This window comes from Pleurodeles waltl, chromosome 2_2, assembly GCF_031143425.1.
Source record: "Pleurodeles waltl isolate 20211129_DDA chromosome 2_2, aPleWal1.hap1.20221129, whole genome shotgun sequence".
Lineage (NCBI taxonomy): Eukaryota > Metazoa > Chordata > Amphibia > Caudata > Salamandridae > Pleurodeles > Pleurodeles waltl.
In genome coordinates this window covers 308,014,589-308,040,012 of record NC_090439.1, presented here as the reverse complement: position 1 = coordinate 308,040,012, position 25,424 = coordinate 308,014,589, and the positions used below count along the sequence as shown (strand labels likewise).

At 45.1% G+C, this 25,424-nt stretch overlaps 1 protein-coding gene across 1 annotated transcript in view; it reads left to right on the top strand.

Annotated features, from left to right (window-relative positions):
- RPRD1A (regulation of nuclear pre-mRNA domain containing 1A) overlaps nt 1–20,792 on the top strand; it is a 362,888-nt gene extending 342,096 nt beyond the window's left edge. The window contains exon 7 of the mRNA XM_069219773.1: nt 17,087–20,792. Within this exon, the coding sequence (XP_069075874.1) occupies nt 17,087–17,236 (150 nt within the window). The 3' untranslated portion in view covers nt 17,237–20,792. The remainder of the gene's footprint in view (nt 1–17,086) is intronic.
- Nucleotides 20,793–25,424: the final 4,632 nt, after the last annotated feature.

Here is a 25,424-nt window from a genome sequence, read left to right as displayed (position 1 = left end):
GTTAATAGATGCCAAAAAGGCTTTTGATTCCTTCAAATGGCCCTTTCTACACGCTATTTTAAGAAAATTGGGAACCATAGAGGATTTAGAGACCTGATTGCATTGCTATATAAAACCCTACTTGCATGTCTACTGGGTAATGGCACCCTGAGTCATTTCCATTGAGAGGAGGCACCCGCCAGGGCTGCCCACTTTCCCCCTTTTATTCATCATTTGTATGGAGCCCCTGCTTATTCATCTCCAGGAACATCACTTAAATCGCGGTCTTCGGTTTCACTGAGGCCCACTGTTGGCCTCGCTTTACGCAGATGACAGTGTTATTTGTCTGGGGCTGTACGAATACTGTCTCCCCGTTGATCAGAGAAGTAGTTCGTTTTGGAGCCTTTTCTGGCCTTACCATCAATTGGAGTAAATCAGAACTTGTTCTGCTTACGGTGATTACAGGTCCCTGCACTGTTGATTACCCCCTAATAAGGTGGGAAGACTCCACTAAGTATCTGGGTATTTATCTTTGCAGGGACAGCATGGAAGTGATTCAGCACAACTAAGGTCTGTCAGTCAAAAAGCTGTTGACCCAAGTCGAACCATGGATCTAGCTACCCTTGTCACTAGCTTGGCAGATAGCCGGGATTAGTAGTCCTACCATGGTTTCTATACCTGTTTCTGAATATCCCCTTCCCCCTGACTATGAGTTTCTTTGGCACTCTGTGCATTTTGCTTACCCGACTCATATGGGCAGGCCGTCACCCCCTCATATGCTGGAGCACTCTGACTTTTCCTTACAACCGGGGTGGTTTCAGAGTCCCTGATTTCTACATTTATAATGTGGTTGCCCAGGCACATTTTGCTTACTTTGGTATCACCCGGATGTTAGAATCTAATATCTTAGACCGGAATGGGCACAGACCGAAACCCTACTCCTCTCCACCATATTACCCCTCGGCTTACCTAGGAATCTGGAAGAGATTCAGACACTTCACACCGCATGCTGGGCATGGACCAAACTCCTTTACTACTTGGGTTATGACACTCTATATTCCCCGCACGTCCCCCTCGCCAACAACTTGTAGCTCCCCCTCACCCGGGAGTCATGGACTCAATGTACTCTCACAGCGACCTGTTTCTCAGCTCCACTCTACAATCTGTTTTCGCTCTGATAGAGAGACGCAACACCTTGCACATGGACTGGTTCATACTTCATCCATTACACAGCACATTACACGCTGCTGTACCCACCTACTCTGAAGAACCGAAAGAATTTCCCATGTCCCCTTGATTATTGCTGCCCCTGATGGCGCTCACTTGATAGGCGGAATGTATCATACCTCCTTAAAGTTGAGGCATATTGGAGATGAGAAGTCGAGGGCTGCTTGGGAGAGAGATTTAGGGCACCCCCTCCCTGACAAAACATGTTATTCCTGCTGTGCACAAACAAAGATGATTTCGAATAATCACCGTCATAAACTGTTAAATTATAAATACCTGCACCGTACCTACACCATCCCTAACACACTAGCTAAACTGGACCCGAACAGGTTGCATCGCTGCCCTAAATGTACACCGGAACATACTGACTTCGTTCATCTAACCTGTAGTTGTGCCCCGATCCTCGCATTGTGGGAGTACATTGTTTCTGGTTCATCCCACACGATAGGGCAGGTGCTTACTCCTTATCTTCTTTTGGCCATACTCGGGTATGTTAACCCCTGCCCCTGGACATAAGACGCTTCACTGGTCTTGCGCTGCTGTTAGCCAAACAACAGATTGCCTTCCATTGGGGTAGCAGCACCCTCCCTACAGTGGTAGCTTGGTTGCGGGATATCTCTTATTGTGACACCACAAGCAAACTCTATGCTTCACTGCAGCCTCAATCGTCATGGCCTAAAGACATATGGCAGCCACTTGGAGATTATCTACTGTCACTAACTCCTACAGCTGAAGACGATGGAGAAGAGACTCATTCGTCCCATTGACTGGCCTGTTCTCTTATGGCTCGGTATTTATCTACTCCTGTTGGCGTGCAAACCTGTACTCATTCATTCTCTATCTTTGTTTCTTCTTTTATATATAGTCTACCCTCTGACACTGTCCGACCACCTCTGTTTTTTTTTCTTATTTATCTTTATCTCCCTTTTATTACTTGCTGTTAGACGCACTGTCTGGTATATGATTTGGAGATGTTGCGATTACACTCACGGTTTCACTTTTATTTTTTATTTTTTAAAGGAGCGTTTTTATAGAGGGTCATCCACCCACCAAAGAGTAAGCCCATTGCTGTTTACAAACTGCACTTCTAAAGTGACTACAGGCAAAAAGGGACCCAAACCAGTAGTAAATTACCAGTATCACACATGGCCAATCAATGGTACTGCATCACCCTCCCTTAGAAAATAATAGAGGTGGGGCCTTAACAAAAAAGCACCACATTAAATAATGTTCTTTTAAATTGTTTCAATTAGTTAGAAATATAAATAAATATAATTTTATGTTAAAAAGAAATCAAAATGAAAAATGTAATCATAAAATGTTAGCAAACATGTTTAAAATGTAAATATGAATGTAACAGTGTGTACTAAAATATAATTAAATGTCTTTTCATTTTATACATCACATTTAAAAATTAATAAAGAATAATAAAAATATTTTACTTAAGGTGGAGACTTTTTTACTTTACATTTCAGAGTATTTATTTTTATTAATGTCATATTTTCACAATAATTGAAGATTTAATTAAAAATTAAGTTAATGGTGCATGTATATATTTTTTATTTTGTTCTACATTTAAAATGCATATATAAAATTATTTTACAGATATGTTGAACATGAAAATATATTTACAGTTTTTGTTTTTAGTAAAACACAGTTTTTTACTTTTCCCTATATTTGACTATAGGGATATTCACGGTTGTATATACATGGAAACAGCTGGACAACATGATATGTGTGTCATTTGTAGCCTTTGTTGTAGAAAGATGGTCTGAAGAATCTGTAGAGAAAAAAGTAAAATAGTGTTTGGTACACATCATTTTGCATGTTTGAACAAGTCTTATCAGCCACAAAGATAACTTGAATAGTAAAGTCCTGATCAAATGTTTGTTGAATGAACAGTGGCTTGCGCAATCCAACTTGTATACAATGCTAATTATTTAAACTGTGCCTCATATTGTATTTGGGGACATGTATCTTCATCTGTAAATAATATGGAGCTCATTTAGGTTCGCTTTATATCACTTAGCGTTCCTTATTAATTCAGGTAGTTGCCCCTACTCTAAGAAAATTATTATGTTAATCAGGCATAACATAATCAGAATGTGGAATTTAGTTATTTTTGCTAAAAGCTCGCCTTAGCATTTAAATAACTTTTGGAAATGGAGCCTCCCTTCACTTTTGCAGGAAAAGATTCGAAAATGTTTTATAACACAAGTGTCACATTTGTGGGCGTCACATAAATGTCGCGTGCTAAAAAGGCATTTATATTAGTAAATGTCACATCTGGTTCACAAAATTAAGATTAATAGAATTATTGTAGGAAGTTGGCTCTGTATGCACTATTTCAAAGTAAGGAATAGTATGCACAGAGTCCAAGGGTTCCCCTTAAAGGTAAGATAGTGGCAAAAAGAGATAATACTAATGCTCTATTTTGTGGTAGTGTGGTCGAGCAGTAGGCTTATCCAAGGAGTAGTGTTAAGCATTTGTTGTACATATACACAGGCAATAAATGAGGAACACACACTCGGAGACAAATCCAGGCCAATAGGTTTTGTTATAGAAAAATATTTTTTCTTAGTTTATTTTACGAACCACAGGTTCAAATTCTACATGTAATATCTCATTTGAAAGGTATTGCAGGTAAGTACTTTAGGAACTTTGAATAATCACAGTAGCATATATACTTTTTACATAAACCACAATAAGCTATTTTAAAAGTGGACACAGTGCAATTTTCACAGTTCCTGGGGGAGGTAAGTTATTGTTAGTTTTAACAGGTAAGTAAATCACTTACAAGTCTCAGGTTTGGGTCCAAGGTAGCCCACCGTTGGGGGTTCAGAGCAACCCCAAAGTTACCACACCAGCAGCTCAGGCCGGTCAGGTGCAGAGGTCAAAGAGGTGCCCAAAACACATAGGCTTCAATGGAGAGAAGGGGGTGCCCCGGTTCCAGTCTGCCAGCAGGTAAGTACCCGCGTCTTCGGAGGGCAGACCAGGGGGGTTTTGTAGGGCACCGGGGGGGACACAAGTCAGCACAAAAAGTACACCCTCAGCAGCGCGGGGGCGGCTGGGTGCAGTGTGCAAACATGCGTCGGGTTCTCTGTAGATTTCAATGAGAGATCAAGGGATCTCTTCCGCGGTACAGGCAGGCAAGGGGGGGTCTCCTCGGGGTAGCCACCACCTGGGCAAGGGAGAGGGCCTCCTGGGGGTCACTCCTGCACAGAAGTTCCGTTCCTTCAGGTGCTGGGTGCAGGGTCTTTTCCAGCCGTCGGGACTTTAGGTTCAGGCAGTCGCGGTCAGGGGGAGCCTGGGGATTCCCTCTGCAGGCGTCGCTGTGGGGGCTCAGGGGGGACAACTTTGGTTACTCACGGTCTTGGAGTCGCGGGAGGGTCCTCCCTGAGGTGTTGGTTCTCCACCAGTCGAGTCGGGGTCGCCGGGTGCAGTGTTGCAAGTCTCACGCTTCTTGCGGGGAGTTGCAGGGTTCTTTAAATCTGCTCCTTGAAACAAAGTTGCAGTTCTTTTGGAGCAGTGCCGCTGTCCTCGGGAGTTCCTTGTCTTTCTTGAAGTAGGGCAGTCCTCAGAGGATTCAGAGGTCGCTGGTCCCTTGGAAAGCGTCGCTGGAGCAGGTTTCTTTGGAAGGCAGGAGACAGGCCGGTAGGTCTGGGGCCAAAGCAGTTGGTGTCTTCTGTTCTTCCTCTGCAGGGGTTTTTCAGCTCAGCAGTCTTCTTCTTCTTGTAGTTTCAGGAATCTGAATCTTTAGGTTCAGGGAAGCCCTTAAATACTAAATTTAAGGGCGTGTTTAGGTCTCGGGGGTTAGTAGCCAATGGCTACTAGCCCTGAGGGTGGGTACACCCTCTTTGTGCCTCCTCCCAAGGAGGGGGGGGGTCACATCCCTAATCCTATTGGGGAATCCTCCATCTGCAAGATGGAGGATTTCTAAAAGTTGGAGTCACTTCAGGTCAGGACACCTTAGGGGCTGTCCTGCCTGGCCAGTGACTCCTCCTTGTTGTTCTCATTATTTTCTCCGGCCTTGCCGCCAAAAGTGGGGGTCGTGGCTGGAGGGGGCGGGCAACTCCACTAGCTGGAGTGCCCTGCGGTGCTGGAACAAAAGGGTGAGCCTTTAAGGCTCACCGCCAGGTGTTACAGCTCCTGCCTGGGGGAGGTGTTAGCATCTCCACCCAGTGCAGGCTTTGTTACTGGCCTCAGAGTGACAAAGGCACTCTCCCCAAGGGGCCAGCAACATGTCTCGGTTGTGGCAGGCTGCTGGAACCAGTCAGCCTACACAGATAGTCGGTTAAGGTTTCAGGGGGCATCTCTAAGGTGCCCTCTGGGGTGTATTTTACAATAAAATGTACACTGGCATCAGTGTGCATTTATTGTGCTGAGAAGTTTGATACCAAACTTCCCAGTTTTCAGTGTAGCCATTATGGTGCTGTGGAGTCCGTGTTTGACAGACTCCCAGACCATATACTCTTATGGCTACCCTGCACTTACAATGTCTAAGGTTTGGCTTAGACACTGTAGGGGCACAGTGCTCATGCACTGGTGCCCTCACCTATGGTATAGTGCACCCTGCCTTAGGGCTGTAAGGCCTACTAGAGGGGTGACTTATCTGTACTGCATAGGCAGTGTGAGGTTGGCATGGCACCCTGAGGGGAGTGCCATGTCGACTTACTCGTTTTGTTTTCACCAGCACACACAAGCTGGCAAGCAGCGTGTCTGTGCTGAGTGAGGGGTCCCCAGGGTGGCATAAGATATGCTGCAGCCCTTAGAGACCTTCCATGGCATCAGGGCCCTTGGTACCAGGGGTACCAGTTACAAGGGACTTACCTGGATGCCAGGGTGTGCCAATTGTGGAATCAAAAGTACAGGTTAGGGAAAGAACACTGGTGCTGGGGCCTGGTTAGCAGGCCTCAGCACACTTTCAATTCAAAACATAGCATCAGCAAAGGCAAAAAGTCAGGGGGTAACCATGCCAAGGAGGCATTTCCTTACACAACCCCCCCCCCCCCAAACGAAAGAGGATGAGACTAACCTTTCCCAAGAGAGTCTTCATTTTCTAAGTGGAAGAACCTGGAAAGGCCATCTGCATTGGCATGGGCAGTCCCAGGTCTGTGTTCCACTATAAAGTCCATTCCCTGTAGGGAGATGGACCACCTCAACAGTTTTGGATTTTCACCTTTCATTTGCATCAGCCATCTGAGAGGTCTGTGGTCAGTCTGAACTAGGAAGTGAGTACCAAAGAGGTATGGTATCAGCTTCTTCAGGGACCAAACCACAGCAAAGGCCTCCCTCTCAATGGCACTCCAACGCTGCTCCCTGGGGAGTAACCTCCTGCTAATGAAAGCAACAGGCTGGTCAAGGCCATCATCATTTGTTTGGGACAAAACTGCCCCTATCCCATGTTCAGAGGCATCTGTCTGCACAATGAACTGCTTGGAGTAATCTGGAGCTTTTAGAACTGGTGCTGTGCACTTAGCTTGTTTCAGGGTGTCAAAGGCCTGTTGGCATTCTACAGTCCAGTTTACTTTCTTGGGCATTTTCTTGGAGGTGAGTTCTGTGAGGGCTGTCACAATGGATCCATATCCCTTCACAAACCTCCTATATATTACCCAGTCAAGCCAAGGAATGCCCTGACTTGAGTCTGGGTTTTTGGAGCTGCCCAGTCCAGAATAGTCTGGATCTTAGGCTGGAGTGGCTGAACTTGGCCTCCACCTACAAGGTGTCCCAAGTAAACCACAGTTCCCTGCCCTATCTGGCATTTGGATGCCTTGATAGAGAGGCCTGCAGATTGCAGAGCCTTCAAAACCTTCTTCAGGTGGACCAGGTGATCCTGCCAGTTGGAGCTAAAGACAGCAATATCGTCAAGATAAGCTGCACTGAAGGACTCCAAGCCAGCAAGGACTTGATTCACCAACCTTTTGAAGGTGGCAGGGTCATTCTTTAAACCAAAGAGCATAAGAGTGAACTGATAATGCCCATCAGGTGTGGAGAATGCTGTCTTTTCTTTTGCTCCAGGGGCCATTTTGATTTGCCAGTACCTTGCTGTTAAGTCAAAGGTACTTAAGAATTTGGCAGCCCCTAATTTATCAATCAGCTCATCAGCTCTAGGAATGGGATGGGCATCTGTCTTGGTGACAGAGTTAAGTCCTCTGTAGTCCACACAAAACCTCATCTCTCTCTTTCCATCTTTGGTGTGAGGTTTGGGGACTAAGACCACTGGGCTAGCCCAGGGGCTGTCAGAGTACTCAATTACTCCCAATTCCAGCATCTTGTGGACTTCCACCTTGATGCTCTCCTTAACTTGATCAGACTGTCTGAATATTTTGTTTTTGACAGGCGTGCTGTCTCCTGTGTCCACATCATGGGTACACAGGTGTGTCTGACCAGGGGTTAGGGAAAAGAGCTCAGCAAACTGTTGCAGGACCTTCCTACAGTCAGCTTGCTGTTGGCCAGAGAGGGTGTCTGAATAGATCACTCCATCTACTGAGCCATCATTAGGGTCTGATGACAGAAGATCAGGGAGAGGCTCACTCTCAGCTTCCTGATCCTCATCTGTTACCATTAACAGATTTACATCAGCCCTGTCATGGAAGAGCTTAAGGCGGTTCACATGGATCACCCTCTTGGGGCTCCTGCTTGTGCCCAGGTCTACCAGGTAGGTGACCTGACTCTTCCTCTCTAGCACTGGGTAAGGGCCACTCCATTTGTCCTGAAGTGCCCTGGGAGCCACAGGCTCCAAAACCCAGACTTTCTGCCCTGGTTGAAATTCAACCAGTGCAGCCTTTTGGTCATACCAACACTTCTGGAGCTGTTGGCTGGCCTCAAGGTTTTTACTTGCCTTTTCCATGTACTCTGCCATTCTTGAGCGAAGGCCAAGTACATAGTCCACTATGTCTTGTTTAGGCTCATGAAGAGGTCTCTCCAAGCCTTCTTTAACAAGAGCAAGTGGTCCCCTTACAGGGTGGCCAAACAGAAGTTCAAAGGGTGAGAACCCTACTCCCTTCTGAGGCACCTCTCTGTAAGCGAAAAGCAGACATGGCAGGAGGACATCCCATCTCCTTTTGAGTTTTTCTGGGAGCCCCATGATCATGCCCTTTAATGTCTTGTTGAATCTCTCAACAAGGCCATTAGTTTGTGGATGATATGGTGTAGTGAATTTATAAGTCACTCCACACTCATTCCACATGTGTTTCAGGTATGCTGACATGAAGTTGGTACCTCTGTCAGACACCACCTCCTTAGGGAAGCCCACTCTGGTAAAGATACCAATGAGGGCCTTGGCTACTGCAGGGGCAGTAGTCTACCTAAGGGGAATAGCTTCAGGATACCTAGTAGCATGATCCACTACTACTAGGATGTACATATTTCCTGAGGCTGTGGGAGGTTCAAGTGGACCCACTATGTCCACACCCACTCTTTCAAAGGAGACCCCCACCACTGGAAGTGGAATGAGGGGGGCCTTTGGATGTCCACCTGTCTTACCACTGGCTTGACAGGTGGGACAGGAGATGCAAAACTCCTTAACCTTCTGGGACATGTTGGGCCAGTAGAAGTGGTTGACTAACCTCTCCCATGTCTTGGTTTGTCCCAAATGCCCAGCAAGGGGAATATCATGGGCTAAGGTCAGAATAAACTCTCTGAACACCTGAGGCACTACCACTCTCCTAGTGGCACCAGGTTTGGGATCTCTTGCCTCAGTGTACAGGAGTCCATCTTCCCAATAGACCATATGTGTTCCATTTTTCTTGCCTTTGGACTCTTCAGCAGCTTGCTGCCTAAGGCCTTCAAGAGAGGGACAGGTTTCTTGTCCCTTACACAACTCTTCCCTTGAGGGTCCCCCTGGGCCTAAGAGCTCAACCTGATAAGGTTCCAGCTCCATAGGCTCAGTTCCCTCAGAGGGCAGAACTTCTTCCTGAGAAGAGAGGTTCTCTTTTTCTTGTTGTGTTGCAGCTGGTTTCCCAGCTGGCTTTCCTTTTCTCTTGGTAGGCTGGGCCTTTCTTCCAGACTCCAGCTCTACTTTTTCACCCTGTGCCTTGCACTGTGCCCTTGTCTTGACACACACCAGTTCAGGGATACCCAGCATGGCTGCATGGGTTTTCAGTTCTACCTCAGCCCATGCTGAGGACTCCAGGTCATTTCCAAGCAAACAGTCTACTGGGATATTTGAGGAGACCACCACCTGTTTCAGGCCATTGACCCCTCCCCACTCTAAAGTTACCATAGCCATGGGATGTACTTTAGTCTGATTGTCAGCGTTGGTGACTGGATAAGTTTGTCCAGCCAGGTATTGGCCAGGGGAAACCAGTTTATCTGTCACCATAGTGACACTGGCACCTGTATCCCTCAGGCCCTCTACACTTGTCCCATTAATTAAGAGCTGCTGCCTGTATTTTTGCATGTTAGGGGGCCAGGCAGCCAGTGTGGCTAAATCCACCCCACCCTCAGAGACTAATGTAGCTTCAGTGTGACACCTGATTTGCTCTGGGCACACTGTTGATCCCACTTGGAGACTGGCCATTCCAGTTTTAGCTGGAGTGGAGTTAGAAGTGGTATCTTTCTTGGGACAGGCCTTGTCTCCAGTTTGGTGTCCAGACTGACTACAGCTACGACACCAGGCCTTTTTGGGATCAAAGTTTTTACCCTTGTACCCAGGATTGTTTTGTGAAGAGGCTCTGGGCCCACCCTCCTGTGCAGGTTTTTGGGGGCCTGTAGAAGACTCTTTACTATTTTTGTTTTTGGCTGTCTCACCACCCTTCCCCTGGGGAGGTTTTGTGACCCCTTTCTTTTGGTCACCCCCCTGTGGAAGTTTTGGACACCCTAGTCTTGACCCAATGGTCCGCCTTCTTTCCCAATTCTTGGGGAGAAATTGGTCCTAGGTCTACCAGATGCTGATGCAGTTTATCATTGAAACAATTACTTAATAGGTGTTCTTTCACAAATAAATTGTACAGCCCATCATAATTACTTACACCACTGCCTTGAATCCAACCATCTAGTGTTTTTACTGAGTAGTCTACAAAGTCAACCCAGGTCTGGCTCGAGGATTTTTGAGCCCCCCTGAATCTAATCCTATACTCCTCAGTGGAGAATCCAAAGCTCTCAATCAGGGTACCCTTCATGAGGTCATAAGATTCTGCATCTTTTACAGAGAGTGTGAGGAGTCTATCCCTACACTTTCCTGTGAACATTTCCCAAAGGAGAGCACCCCAGTGAGATTTGTTCACTTTTCTGGTTACACAAGCCCTCTCAAAAGCTGTGAACCATTTGGTGATGTCATCACCATCTTCATATTTAGTTACAATCCCTTTAGGGATTTTCAACATGTCAGGAGAATCTCTGACCCTATTTATGTTGCTGCCACCATTGATGGGTCCTAGGCCCATCTCTTGTCTTTCCCTTTCTATGGCTAGGATCTGTCTTTCCAAAGCCAATCTTTTGGCCATCCTGGCTAACTGGATGTCCTCTTCACTGGAGTTATCCTCAGTGATTTCAGAGAGGTTGGTCCCTCCTGTGAGGGAGCCAGCATCTCTGACTATTATGCTTGGAGTCAGGGCTTGAGAGGCCCTGTCTTCCCTAGATAGGACTGGTAGGGGGGAATCACCCTCCAAGTCACTATCATCATCCTCTGAGTTGCCATCCTCAGAGGGGTTGGCCTTTTCAAACTCTGCCAACAGCTCCTGGAGCTGTAGTTTGGAAGGTCTGGGGCCCATTACTATTTTCTTTAGTTTACAGAGTGACCTTAGCTCCCTCATCTTAAGATGGAGGTAAGGTGTGGTGTCGAGTTCCACCACATTCATCTCTGCACTAGACATTATGCTTCTAAAAGTTGGAATACTTTATAAGAATCTAAAACTAGTTCTAGGTTCTAATTAAAACTTTTACCAAATTTTTAAACTCTAAAAGAAATGCTAAACAGGATCTAACACAAGGCCCTAGCAGGTCTTTTAAGAATTTAGAAAAAATAGTTCAAATTGCAAAAACAATTTCTAATGACAATTTTTGGAATTTGTCGTGTGATCAGGTATTGGCTGAGTAGTCCAGCAAATGCAAAGTCTTGTACCCCACCGCTGATCCACCAATGTAGGAAGTTGGCTCTGTATGCACTATTTCAAAGTAAGGAATAGTATGCACAGAGTCCAAGGGTTCCCCTTAAAGGTAAGATAGTGGCAAAAAGAGATAATACTAATGCTCTATTTTGTGGTAGTGTGGTCGAGCAGTAGGCTTATCCAAGGAGTAGTGTTAAGCATTTGTTGTACATATACACAGGCAATAAATGAGGAACACACACTCAGAGACAAATCCAGGCCAATAGGTTTTGTTATAGAAAAATATCTTTTCTTAGTTTATTTTACGAACCACAGGTTCAAATTCTACATGTAATATCTCATTTGAAAGGTATTGCAGGTAAGTACTTTAGGAACTTTGAATAATCACAGTAGCATATATACTTTTTACATAAAACACAATAAGCTGTTTTAAAAGTGGACACAGTGCAATTTTCACAGTTCCTGGGGGAGGTAAGTTATTGTTAGTTTTAACAGGTAAGTAAATCACTTACAAGTCTCAGGTTTGGGTCCAAGGTAGCCCACCGTTGGGGGTTCAGAGCAACCCCAAAGTTACCACACCAGCAGCTCAGGGCCGGTCAGGTGCAGAGGTCAAAGAGGTGCCCAAAACACATAGGCTTCAATGGAGAGAAGGGGGTGCCCCGGTTCCAGTCTGCCAGCAGGTAAGTACCCGCGTCTTCGGAGGGCAGACCAGGGGGGTTTTGTAGGGCACCGTGGGGGACACAAGTCAGCACAAAAAGTACACCCTCAGCAGCGCGGGGACGGCCGGGTGCAGTGTGCAAACACGCGTCGGGTTCTCTGTAGATTTTAATGAGAGATCAAGGGATCTCTTCAGCGGTGCAGGCAGGCAAGGGGTGGGGGCTCCTCGGGGTAGCCACCACCTGGGCAAGGGAGAGGGCCTCCTGGGGGTCACTCCTGCACAGAAGTTCCGTTCCTTCAGGTGCTGGGGGCTGCGGGTGCCGGGTCTTTTCCAGCCGTCTGGACTTTAGGTTCAGGCAGTCGCGGTCAGGGGGAGCCTGGGGATTCCCTCTGCAGGCGTCGCTGTGGGGGCTCAGGGGGGACAACTTTGGTTACTCACGGTCTTGGAGTCGCCGGAGGGTCCTCCCTGAGGTGTTGGTTCTCCACCAATCGAGTCGGGGTCGCCGGGTGCAGTGTTGCAAGTCTCACGCTTCTTGCGGGGAGTTGCAGGGGTCTTTAAATCTGCTCCTTGAAACAAAGTTGCAGTTCTTTTGGAGCAGTGCCGCTGTCCTCTGGAGTTCCTTGTCTTTCTTGAAGTAGGGCAGTCCTCAGAGGATTCAGAGGTCGCTGGTCCCTTGGAAAGCGTCGCTGGAGCAGGTTTCTTTGGAAGGCAGGAGACAGGCCGGTAGGTCTGGGGCCAAAGCAATTGGTGTCTTCTGTTCTTCCTCTGCAGGGGTTTTTCAGCTCAGCAGTCTTCTTCTTCTTGTAGTTCAGGAATCTGAATCTTTAGGTTCAGGGAAGCCCTTAAAGACTAAATTTAAGGGCGTGTTTAGGTCTGGGGGGTTAGTAGCCAATGGCTACTAGCCCTGAGGGTGGGTACACCCTCTTTGTGCCTCCTCCCAAGGGGGGGGGGTCACATCCCTAATCCTATTGGGGAATCCTCCATCTGCAAGATGGAGGATTTCTAAAAGTTGGAGTCACTTCAGCTCAGGACACCTTAGGGGCTGTCCTGCCTGGCCAGTGACTCCTCCTTGTTGTTCTCATTATTTTCTCCGGCCTTGCCGCCAAAAGTGGGGGTCGTGGCCGGAGGGGGCGGGCAACTCCACTAGCTGGAGTGCCCTGCGGTGCTGGAACAAAAGGGTGAGCCTTTAAGGCTCACCGCCAGGTGTTACAGCTCCTGCCTGGGGGAGGTGTTAGCATCTCCACCCAGTGCAGGCTTTGTTACTGGCCTCAGAGTGACAAAGGCACTCTCCCCAAGGGGCCAGCAACATGTCTCGGTTGTGGCAGGCTGCTGGAACCAGTCAGCCTACACAGATAGTCGGTTAAGGTTTCAGGGGGCACCTCTAAGGTGCCCTCTGGGGTGTATTTTACAATAAAATGTACACTGGCATCAGTGTGCATTTATTGTGCTGAGAAGTTTGATACCAAACTTCCCAGTTTTCAGTGTAGCCATTATGGTGCTGTGGAGTCCGTGTTTGACAGACTCCCAGACCATATACTCTTATGGCTACCCTGCACTTACAATGTCTAAGGTTTGGCTTAGACACTGTAGGGGCACAGTGCTCATGCACTGGTGCCCTCACCTATGGTATAGTGCACCCTGCCTTGGGGCTGTAAGGCCTACTAGAGGGGTGACTTATCTATACTGCATAGGCAGTGTGAGGTTGGCATGGCACCCTGAGGGGAGTGCCATGTCGACTTACTCGTTTTGTTCTCACCAGCACACACAAGCTGGCAAGCAGTGTGTCTGTGCTGAGTGAGGGGTCCCCAGGGTGGCATAAGATATGCTGCAGCCCTTAGAGACCTTCCCTGGCATCAGGGCCCTTGGTACCAGGGGTACCAGTTACAAGGGACTTACCTGGATGCCAGGGTGTGCCAATTGTGGAATCAAAAGTACAGGTTAGGGAAAGAACACTGGTGCTGGGGCCTGGTTAGCAGGCCTCAGCACACTTTCAATTCAAAACATAGCATCAGCAAAGGCAAAAAGTCAGGGGGTAACCATGCTAAGGAGGCATTTCCTTACAATTATGCCAAAGGAAATTGCCCTCTGAAGAACAGAGCATTCATCACTGTGGCAGTGTTTCTGCCACCTTAGGTTTAGGGCTAATGGTGTGCATGCAGGTGTTCCTGGGGAAGGTGTAAATTGGCAATGGTGTACATCCAGAAATTGTCATTAACCAAGAAAAAACTAATACGTGTTATTTGATAGTTGATGGATATTATCCATGAGCCTAAAAGACCTTTGTGGTGAATAGCATGAAGATGTGATTTATACCACTTAGTTGAGCCCTTCTGAATTACTCTGTACTGCAAACGATGTCATAGAACAGTGGTGAGCCTTCTTGCAGCAGACACTACCTTTGGTATTGGAAGCAATGTATTCTCTGAATCCTCTTCAGGAATAAATAGGGGGCAGATGAACGTGGCACGGAGTTTGTGTTAAAAGCTCGCTAGTTTACCAGATGTTGCCAGATATGTGGGGCGACAGCAAATCTCCAATTTAAACAAGAGAGTGTTCTGACTCCACATCCCTTTCCCCCTTCTGTCGCAACACACTCAAGATTCTATGACTTTCAACAGTCCACAAAAAATATTGCCATAGCACAGACACTGTTAGATGTAGAATGTATAAATTCCATGCTACTCAAGTTCCAAGGTGGAACTTGCAACATGTTAATTCTTACATACAAAAATCGGGCACTCTAAGGATTCAAGAGTTGTTTCCCTGGCGTGATCCTGTTTCTTGAAACTTTCAGGATGCTCCTTTTGCCAGTCTGTGGAGATGATTCAAGAGGGTGAATTGGTTATGCCCGCTAGATCTACATAACTCATCCCTAAGTAGGCGTCTGAAATATTCTCAGTTTTATAAGGGATTGTGGGGAGTTCATCTAGTAAAATATTTACCTTTCAAATCGATCTGCAATATCTCCGCAGTGGCTAGAAATGTGCTTGATACAGTGCTGTATCACACAGGCTGTTCTTGGAGGCGTTCACTGAATTAGGCCTTTGTTAAATCAAACCCCAAACCCAAAATCAAAGCAACAGTACCTTATAAACGGTTTTGACCATATAACGAGATTGGGTACCTCCCACTCTCCTTTTTTGACCAAGGATACAATCCCGCAGTTCTACCATCTTAGCCTGATGGTTCCAGGGAACTGTGCGACAGAAGGATTTGTGAATATTTATGGTTCATGCTATGAGACTGGTGTGAGGAAGCCAGGTTGGCAGTGGCAGCTGCTTTGTAAATGTAGTGGTAGGTTGGGAGAGGTGAGGGGTGGGGCTTGATTAAAATAAAATAAAAGTTCACTTACCTGTGAACGACCGCTGCATTTCCTCCGTCCTTCTTCTTTTCCTGGTAGTACAGAAGCTCCCATACTTCCCTAAGCCAGTCAACGCTGCTGTCACCAGCATGACTGCAGCATTGTGATTGGTTTGAGTGGCCTGATTTGGTGTTTAGACAGGGAGTGGAAGCCTGTGCATGTTCTCCACCCAGCTATGCAATACAGCCTGCTGGAGAAATGCTAAGTGCACATGTCTATTTGGCCAGCCCAAGACAGACAGCCAAAGCGTCATGCATACTTATGGTGCACTCCACTCCTCATCCAGCCCAGCCCCTCCCCGCCCTACCCTGGCTTGCACTGAAAAATATTATGATAATACAATGGTGTTATTATCATTTTAATTTTCCTTTTTTGCACAGGTGCTCCACGCTCAGGAGCCGCCGCTGCAGTTAGAATTTCATCCTAATGGAATCATGGGACAATTGAGGTTAAAGATAAGCACTGTTGCCTAATCCTTTCTGCATCCTGTAGACCTGAAAGCAAACCTACTCAAAGGGGGTCCTCTTTTGTGCTTTAATCCAGCATGTTAGGGTTTCAAAATACACAGATTTTGATCAATAAAATGCAGCCCTCATAGCAACATCATGAAAATGAAGGACATCTGCATAGCACAGAAATTAGTTCTTCCACTCCTTCTTGGAAGGTGGTTCAATGTGCATATCCTAACTCTTGTAATGAATGTTCTATTTGAACGAGCAAATGCCCCCCGTTATCACCCAGTTTATCCATCCCTGACTATCATTGTAGGTGTTCTGCTTTCCATCCATGTATTCTTCTTGGTTGTTCCCAATTTAACAAATCAGGAATTTGGAAGTGGGAGGGTCAGCAAACACTAATAGCTGTCGAAAAGATTTCAGCACTTGTGAATGCTAATTTCTCAACCCATTTCTAGAAAAATGCTCTTTTGAGTCTGCATTTTGGATCAACATGGCTTGAACTGCAGCAACTAGGCCTTCCTCCAAGGTTGGTCAGGGATATTCCAGCATATCTTTTTTTCTCCACAGTGATATTTAATGTGCCACCATATGCAAAGTCAACCGTTACCATGAACTTCACTTCCCACCTGCCCGTGTACGTGCAATAGATTTATTGTTTAGAATTTGTTTTTGATATGTGTACATCCTAGAGGTAAACAAGTTTTAGCATTGCACTTAACATCTATCTAATGGATTAGTTTACCATATTTTACATAGATCTACCCTAACTGCCAGATAGCTACGTGACACTGAAGCTAGTTCTACCAGTTCTCTTAAGTGACTTTTTCTTAATGGGGCTCACAAAAGATTGATAAGCTTTCTCTTGTGCTCTATTAATAGTGACACTTTCCCTACTCCCCACGTTGCCAAGCAGGGTTTTTAGCTTGATTCCTGTAGAGGGCATTTGATTAGGATTGAGTCTAAAAACAGCTCCCAAGGTAGATCTATTTTCTTTTGTCAGCAAGTCATACAATAGTTTGGTGGCCTGCTGTAGAAGCGTTAATTTCAGTGGGTTGTGTACATTAGTGTGACTATTAGCAAGAATCCAATCTAGACCATAACTGTGATTGTGAGCTGGAGAGTTTGCAGAAAGCAAATGGTAGAATGTAACGCTGTAGGTTATGAAAGATTTTGGAACGGTTAGGAGAGTATGAGATGCCTTCAGAAAGAGAGGTTGTGGCAGTTGTTCAAAGTATTCATTGTCTTATGGCATCTCTGAATAATGCAAACTTTGGGGCGTTTTCATCCAATCAATATCTGAATCTCGTTTTGTAGGGTCACATAATTTATAGTTTATTTGTTGTTTGTTTTGCAGGAATACAAGCGCAAGTTATCAAGAGCATCCCAAGTTCGTAAAGAACTGAAGTTGCGTATCCTGAATCTCCCTGACTTGTCTAGACTTCCCAACGTAACGGGCAGCAATGTCCATTTGCCTTTTGCTGGAGACATCTTTGGTGATGATTGACAAGCGATAACGGACACCTCATAATGGTTCTTCAAAACCTTTCGTTTTCTCTGGCAAAATAGGTTACACCTATTGCCTTGAAGTGTTATTTTTGTATTTTGTCAGGAATGACTTCATACTTCAAGACAAGACAATACATGTCAAAGGAGTTATACAATTTGTATAGAACTTTATTTTGCAGTGCTAAGGGCACATAGGAAAATTGAAACTATAGGAAACATGTTAATGAAATATGGATTATTTAATGAAAATGATACCTTTTCTTTAATGTATTTTGAACGTTTTTGGATCAAGTGCTCCAAAAAAATAACATTTTATTGAAGAGATTAGTGTTGGAATAGTAGGTTTTTAGTTTCATACCTACAAAGCAATGCACAGTTAGCACATCATACTCACCTGTAAATGCCGTTATTGTGAACCCAAATCCCCTCCTGTACCTGGTGTTTTCCGATAAAACCTTTCTCTCGAAAGTGACGCAGGTTTTTTTTTGTGTGTTATATTTAGAAACGGAGTTGATGTGTTCATTTTATTTTCTCATTGTATAGTTTTTATTTTCCACATATTCCAAAGCCTTTAGCGAGATTTTGATCCCTTGATTGATTTTTTCCAAGCTTCTGTTCAATTGTATGTTATAAATGTGGAAGTCAGGTAAAGTATTGAGGGTTTATTTGTTTGAACCCATTGGAATGATAGTGAGCTCGTATAATTTAACGGATACTTTTATTCACGTCTTTCAATGTGTGTCAGATAATTTACACATGCTTTGGTATTTGTTTTGGCACATTATTTGAAGTCAGAGTGTGTCTGAAATGTTGCCAGAGACCCTCTTAATTTGCCGAATCAGTTTCCAGCACTTTGTTTTTCTCAGTGGTATCGAGTGTAGCAGTTAAGAGTTGCTGATAAATTTACAGTTCCTCCACTAAGCAGTAGAAGATGTCAGAGTTTTGTTTGCATTCTTCCAGAAATGTTGTAATAAAAGCCAAAGCTTCATCGTCGTAAGTGCTTTAAGCCCTTTTATCTTTCTGGGGGATTTTTGTTTCGTCCTGTCGTGTATCGGGATAGCTTATTTCTTCATTTTCTTTGACATGGGGTTTAATTCAGATATGTTCCAAATTTGGATTTCATTTTTTTTGCAATATTTTTTAATGTATTGTTGCCGTCAATTTTCCTTTTATTATGTTACTGTTGGGCTTTTGAGTTTTCTGTTAGAAGATTCCATGGTCCATAGAATAGTTATTTAATTTTAATTTTTTTGCAAGGTTTTATGTTGAACTTTTATTTGCATTGTTCACTTCTAGTCGGATGCAAAAGGGATTTTTCTTTACGTTTAGTTATCCATTACGAGGACTATCGTGAGCAGAAATTCAGTAAAATAAGATTAATTTCCTAACTGAGATATCGGGAACTATTTCTCTGAGCATCGCTTCAGGGACACTGGAAAAAAAAGTACGTTATCCTCTTGCCAGTAAGGGCGAGTCTTACCCTTTCCTATAGCAAGGGCGGGAAGCAGCTCAGTGAAATACGTTTGATGCCCCTGGATGGATGATGGAGACAACTTCAGAAGTTGCCAATACCACTCCTCGGAGAAGCGAGAGCCAGTTGCCTGGCTATGGGTTGTGTCAGCACTCATGACTGCGCCGCTAACATTTCCATTGATGTTAAAAGGAAAATTAAATAAATGGACAGTGTCCATGCCTATTCTCATCACTGTCCACACTGTTGGATCGTAAGACCAGCCAGAGAAACGGCAGTATAGATGTGTCTGTCGTTTCTCGTCTGCTTTCAAATTGTGTTTTTTTTATTATTTGTTCACGTTTGGATTTCACACCTCCCATCAAGATTAACCGGAGTCACCATTGAACAGCTGTACGTGGCAAACCTCACTGGTAATATTACGTCATGTTGCTTTTTACTGAATTGTGGATGTGCCAGCTGGTTGTCTCCATCATTCCCGCAGCCCAAATTGCAGGCAAACTTTTCTACTCTTTTGTTCTTGAGAGATTCTTACTTATTATTTTACAGCCTGTTAATGATTTTTTACATGTCGAGTGATGTTTACAAAAAATATATTCCAAATTCCAGCACTTTTTCTATTTCACCAACTTTGTGAAATAAAATAGCTCCACAAACCTCCAACGTTTTCTGGACTACATTAAAGTATTCCTCGTAAACGAAACGGATGGAGCCGTAGATAGAACATGCTTAAATGACTCCATACAATCAGGTAAAGCACTGGAGGAGTAAGCTCAGTTTTAAAGGCAATCTGATTTCGCATTAAATATGACTTTAATGTCTTTTACTGTCTGAGTGATTCTTTGCAATACGTTTTTTATGGGACCTTGCAGCATCATTGTACAAGCTATGAATCCCTTCTTGAGATTAACAGATGTAGAGTAGCTCTGGTGATCTGCATAATCCAGCTAGTGAAAGAGTCTGGTGGGAAATAGGGAATGGACAGAAATGCTTCTCTATTGTAGGGTCTTAATACAGTAACTTGGAGAAAGGAGTGCTGGGGTCTCTCCAGTCTGTGCAGCTGCCACACGGTGATAGCCACTGGAATTAACAATGTTGTACTATTGTTTGTGCCCTTTTTAGTGTCATTGTTAATTGTGCACGGTTTACTCAAATATGTGTTACTTCCCACTAATAGAAGAAAAAGTAATAAAAGAAATTCAGCAAAACACCTTTAAATTCAGGGTATCAAACAATCTGTTGGCATGTTGCATATTACCACTGTAGATAAAGGAGTGAACAAAATGTAATTGATTTGTACTTGGTGGAGAACTGACATCAAGCACACTATAGCTTTCTTTAAACCATTATAAAGAAGTGCTTGTGAAACTGCAGCATCCATATAAAGCTTCCCCTGTGTGAATGAAAGCTAGAGACATTTAAATGAAAACCTTAAAGCAGAGATTGCTGCTTGCTTCAATTTGATCGTAAACAAAGCGGTCTTGAGGGCTTCCTTCAAAACAATCTCAAGGTTAAACGCAGCAGATATGACACAGGAAGTTGCCTAGCCCAGTCTTATCAGATACATTTCTGGTTTACTGCCAATGGCAACCTCTATATGAATATGTCTTTCTATATGTATTTGCATGAACTGTACATACCAAATTGTGTTTCTTGCTGTTCCTTTTGTTATCGTTTTGGAAGAAATGAAAGCATTTTTGCATATTTTCACGGGTCCCAGGCACTGGAATATTTGGCATCTATCTTTCAAAAGTCAACTATAATTCTGATGATAATGCAACAGAAAAGTCACAAATTGTATTGCTAGGTAAAATACTTATGAAGTGTTCATAAAAATACAGCGCTTTATCGTGAGCCATTGGAAATATAGGTCTTTTTCTTTGAATCTTTTCTTCCTTTAGCGATTTCTAAAAATAACAGTTACGCTTGTTCCAAAGAACGTGATACCATTCAATCGTTGTGTGCAGTAATAATGTAGCATATGACTCCACAGCTTTTGTAAAGCCTTAGAAATACAAATATATCACTGTTGTTAAAGAAAGGAGAAAATAATGCTAAATATAGAAACCATGAAACCCTGGAATGTTATGTCTCCATTTTGAATTTGTCACTGGCTCTTTTAGCAGCTAATATGACACAATGAAGTATTTTTGTAATGAAAACACATTGTCATGAGTTGTTCGGATAAAGAGTGACATGAAACATTATGAACACCTGGGATAATTCAGGTTTGTGGAAAGTAATGCCTTTTTTTGTCTGATGCTGACATAGCAGTTTTCAAAAATTATTAGTGTGACATTTCCATGCTCACATACCATTGCCTCAAAATGTTCATAAAGGAGCAGGGCTTGCCTTTGCTACTTAAAGCAGGTGTGGAATTTAATGCAGAACGGTTCATAGTAGACTCATTTATTAGCAGTTTGATTAATCACTGGATTACCACTTAAACCAGGAATGCACTGAATACTACATATATTTAAAGAAACATTTATGAGACTAATGCTATGGAAACACTAAGGGCCTCATTATGACCCTGGCAGTCACCAGACCGCCAGGGTGACGGTCGGTCCACCGACAAAGTGGCAGTCTGACCGCAACATTACGACCGCAGTGAAAGCACCATGGTCGGCCCGCCGGCACACCAGGTTGCCGCCAGTTAACTGCTTGGCGGTCTCTGCAGTTGTAATCCGCTGGGAATTACGAGTCCCCTTTCTGGCAGTCTTTGCATGGCGTTAGCCCCGCCATGCAAAGGCTGGCAGAAAGGGGGTGCTGGGGGCCCCCCTCCACTGCCCATGCACTTAGCATAGGCAGTGGAGGGGCCCCCATCGACAGCCCCGTCGTGCTTTCCACCAGCCTTTGCATGGCGGGGCTACCGAATTACAGGCAGTGGAAAGTGTGATGGGTGCTACTGAACCTGCCGCACCGCCACACTGGCGCCTGCTCGATTACGAGCTGGCGTCAGTGTTAAGACCCTGCTAATCTCAGTGCCAGCGGTGAACTCCTAATAAGGCCGGCAGTGTTCTGGCTGCACAGGCGGCCTGATGGCAGTACGAGTTTGGCGGGCAGCCTCTGCCGCCCACCAAACTCGTAATGAGGGCTTCTATTTCCAAACAATCTAAAGGCAAAACAGTAAAATAGGTGCTCAAGAGGTGATCACGCTGTGCACAAGGGACAACGTGAGACAACTATTTATACAGGTATAAAAAGAGCTGATCGGGGTCTCAGTAAAAAAACGTGGCTAGTCAAACATGAAATATTCCCATTCAATGTTGTGTGCATCAGAAAGGGTAATGCAAGAATCTGCCTGTATGGGAGTTGACAGCATTTCAATCTTATTAGGGGTTAAAAGGGCAGCATCAAGACTGAAGGATGACAGCACCAATAGGTATGAGATAAGGGTCCGAGAGAGTCACTCGATGAAGCTAACTGGGATGAGAAAATTAACTGCAGACGAAGGTCAAAATGTATGTATTCGAAGTAGGCATGGTATATAACTCTAGGCGCAGGAAAATGAGAGAAACAATAGATTTGGTGCCTGCTAGATAGTGAAGGGATCCGCTGCCAAGGTCAGATGATTGATAATGCAGTATGAGTCACCTTGGTGGTGCAAAAAAGGCATCGGTCTCCATGATGTTTAGCAAAGGGCAGGTTGTGTGTGCTGTTTGTTACCATGGAAGAGGAGAAGGAATTTGAGTAGAAGGGCATGTTGCCGGAAGTAGAGTTTGTGTGTGTGTGTGTGTTATACAGTAATGCAGTGTTCTATGTTTCTAGTGTAAAATGTATTAGAAACACCCACTGGCATGGTTCCATTTAATAAAACACACAGTTGATGTTCTTGGCAGTGACATAAAGGCACTTTTATGTGCTTGAAGTCTGAGTTGCCATTTCACAAATTAGAAAATACAGAGACGGGCACCTCAATAGAATTTTGTGATGTACCTTAGACCAACTACATCTATGTTATAGCCGAGTTAGCTCATAAAGTTTGCTTCTTAGTGCAAAATCCAAGCATCACAGCTGATATTCACCCAAAAGTCTGCAACAAGATGAGGATTCTGTCATGAAGTGAAATTTGCAGCTGGTTCACTGCAGACTGAGTCATGTGTAGGTATCTGATCATCTTCTTTTTGTTTCACAATTCTTTTTTGGAAGATTAAAACAAAACAAAGTATAGGGGAAGGAGGGACGAGGAACTTAATGTACCGTATGTGAAACAGTAACACTGTACGGAAAAACATAGTGCATGAAGAAACACAGTGCTAGGTGTTTAGATTGTGGTGTTCTCTGGAGGTAGGGGCCCTTGAAGGACAAGGAAGGGCTATATCACAGAGGACACGCAGGACCAGATCTATACACAGAATGGTCAGCAGGGTTGGGGTGGGTTAGAAAAATGTAACATGACAAGACAAAGAGAAATGAATAGAGGAAAAACAAACAGGAAATCCATACTCAAATCTACACACCTGGAGGGGATTGGGAGGGGGGTAGTAGGAAGCTGGCTCTCTAAATAGTGCACTGAAATGAAGTACACTGTGCAGAGTCCAGTGGATCCCCAAAGGCTTGCAGAGGCAGAAATAGAATGGTCTAGTGCTCCTTTTGAGGGTAATGTGGGCGAGCAGTTAGGCATATCAAGGAGTTGTGTTGAGCATTTGTTGTACTCACAGAGGCAATAAATGAGACACACTCAAAGAATAAATCCGAGACCAATTTAGAAAAATAACAGTTGCTTTTATATATGCGTTGAACGAAAGAACTTTGTTACAAGGGAAATCAACAGTGCAATTTTCATAGTCTTCAACTTTAACCTATAGGGGAAAAAACAAGAATGCAGTTTTGCATGTAAGCACACAGCTTACAAATCTAGTATTGCAGGTTTCAGGTCAACACCAGGCAAGGTTCAAATTGGTACCAAGAGTGCACCCACAGCGGCACAGGGGCAGCCGGGTGCAGAGATCAAATTTGGAGTCAGGTGCCCAGTGTTAGCCAATGGAGATGGGGGGGGGGGTGAATGAAGATGCGCTGCTCACAGTAAGTACAAGCTGTGTTAGAGGTTGGTCCCCTGGAGTTGAGGTGAGTACCGGGGGCCACAAGGCTGCACCAAACTTATACCGTCAGCAGCACAGAGGTGGACGGGTGCTGAGTACCAACACAGCATCAGACGTCCAGTGTTAACCAATGGAGACAGGCGGTAACCAATGAAGAGCCGCTCACAGGTAAGTAAAGAGGGGTCATGGGTCGATCTCCTGGAGTTGAGGTAAGTACAATGGGAGGGGCCACAAGGTAGCAACAAACGTATACCCTCCAGGGACTGGAGCAGCCGGATGCAGAGGACCTACATAGCGATGGTTGCCCAATGTTATCCTATGGAGGAGATCAGTTTCAGAAACAGGCTGCAGGCTCTGGCCAGGAGGCCGAGCAAGGACAACCCACATCTGTCCAAGTAAATTGAGATGCCAGGGGTCGTAGGGACACCAGTAGTCCAGCTCCTCAAGGCACAGGGACTCCGGATGCAGGAGTTCCTTTTGGCATCGGAATCAGCTTACTGGGCAGGTAGCAGTCAGGTGGAGCCCTCGGATCGAGGCTGCAGGCATCATTGTGGAGTCCGGCAGAGGCCAGCCCACAGTGGACTGTTGTTCAGAAACGCTGGTGAACCTTCACAAAACCGGTGGGCCACTTGGACTCGGGTTGTGGGCTGAGGTGAATCCAAAGGCTGTTTTGTGGTTCGTCAGGCAGACAGTTCTTTGGAGTTGGTTTCTTTTGGACAGATCCACTGTCCACGGAAGTTCTTGTTCTTTGTCAAAGGCAGACAGTCCTCCAAAGGTTTTGGAGGTCGCTGGGCTGCAGGACAAGTTGTCTTTTGGGTGCAGGTTCTTCAAGGGCAGACATGCCTGTAGGACTAGGGCCTATTCAGTTGGTGTTTTCAGTCTTCTCTGCTGGTGAGACTTCTATGGTGTCCGTCTCTTAGGTCGACAGGAATCTGAGTTCTAGGATTCAGGGGTGCCACTTAAATACTGCATTTAGGGGCATTACAGGGAGTGCCAGGTGGTAGCCAGTGGGCTACTCACCTTTAGGGTGACTATGCCCTTCTTATGACCACTTCCTTTGGGAAGTGGACATAGCCCTAACTTTATTGGCTTAATTCCTTCCACACAAGGTGGAGGAATTTAAAAAGTAGTGTCCACTTCAGCATGTCCTCCATAGGGGCTGGAGTGGCATGAGGTGGGCACTCCTCCTGATTTAACAAAAGTGGGGTCAGGCACTGGGGGGTTGGCCTCCCCTACCATTTGGAGAGGCTTTGGCGGCATTTCAAAGGTGGCAAGGCTTTTGAAGCTCCCTGCCTTGGAATGTCCATCCTGCCTGAGAGAGGAGGTCACACCTCTGCCCAGAACAGTCCTTTGATCTGAGCCCTCAAGAGCATTGGCTCTCACCTCAGGGGGCCAGAACTGTAGGAAAGTACCATCTTGCCTGGCATGTTACCCCAATTTTTCACTGTATATATGTTGTTTTAATTGTATGTGTCACTAGGACCCTGCCAGCCAGGGCCCCAGTGCTCATAAGTGTGCCTGAATGTGTTACCTGTGTTATGACTAACTGTCTCACTGAGGCTCTGCTAATCAGAACCTCAGTGGTTATGCTCTCTCATTTCTTTCAAATTGTCACTAACAGGCTAGTGACCAATTTTACCAATTTACATTGGCTTACTGGAACACCCTTA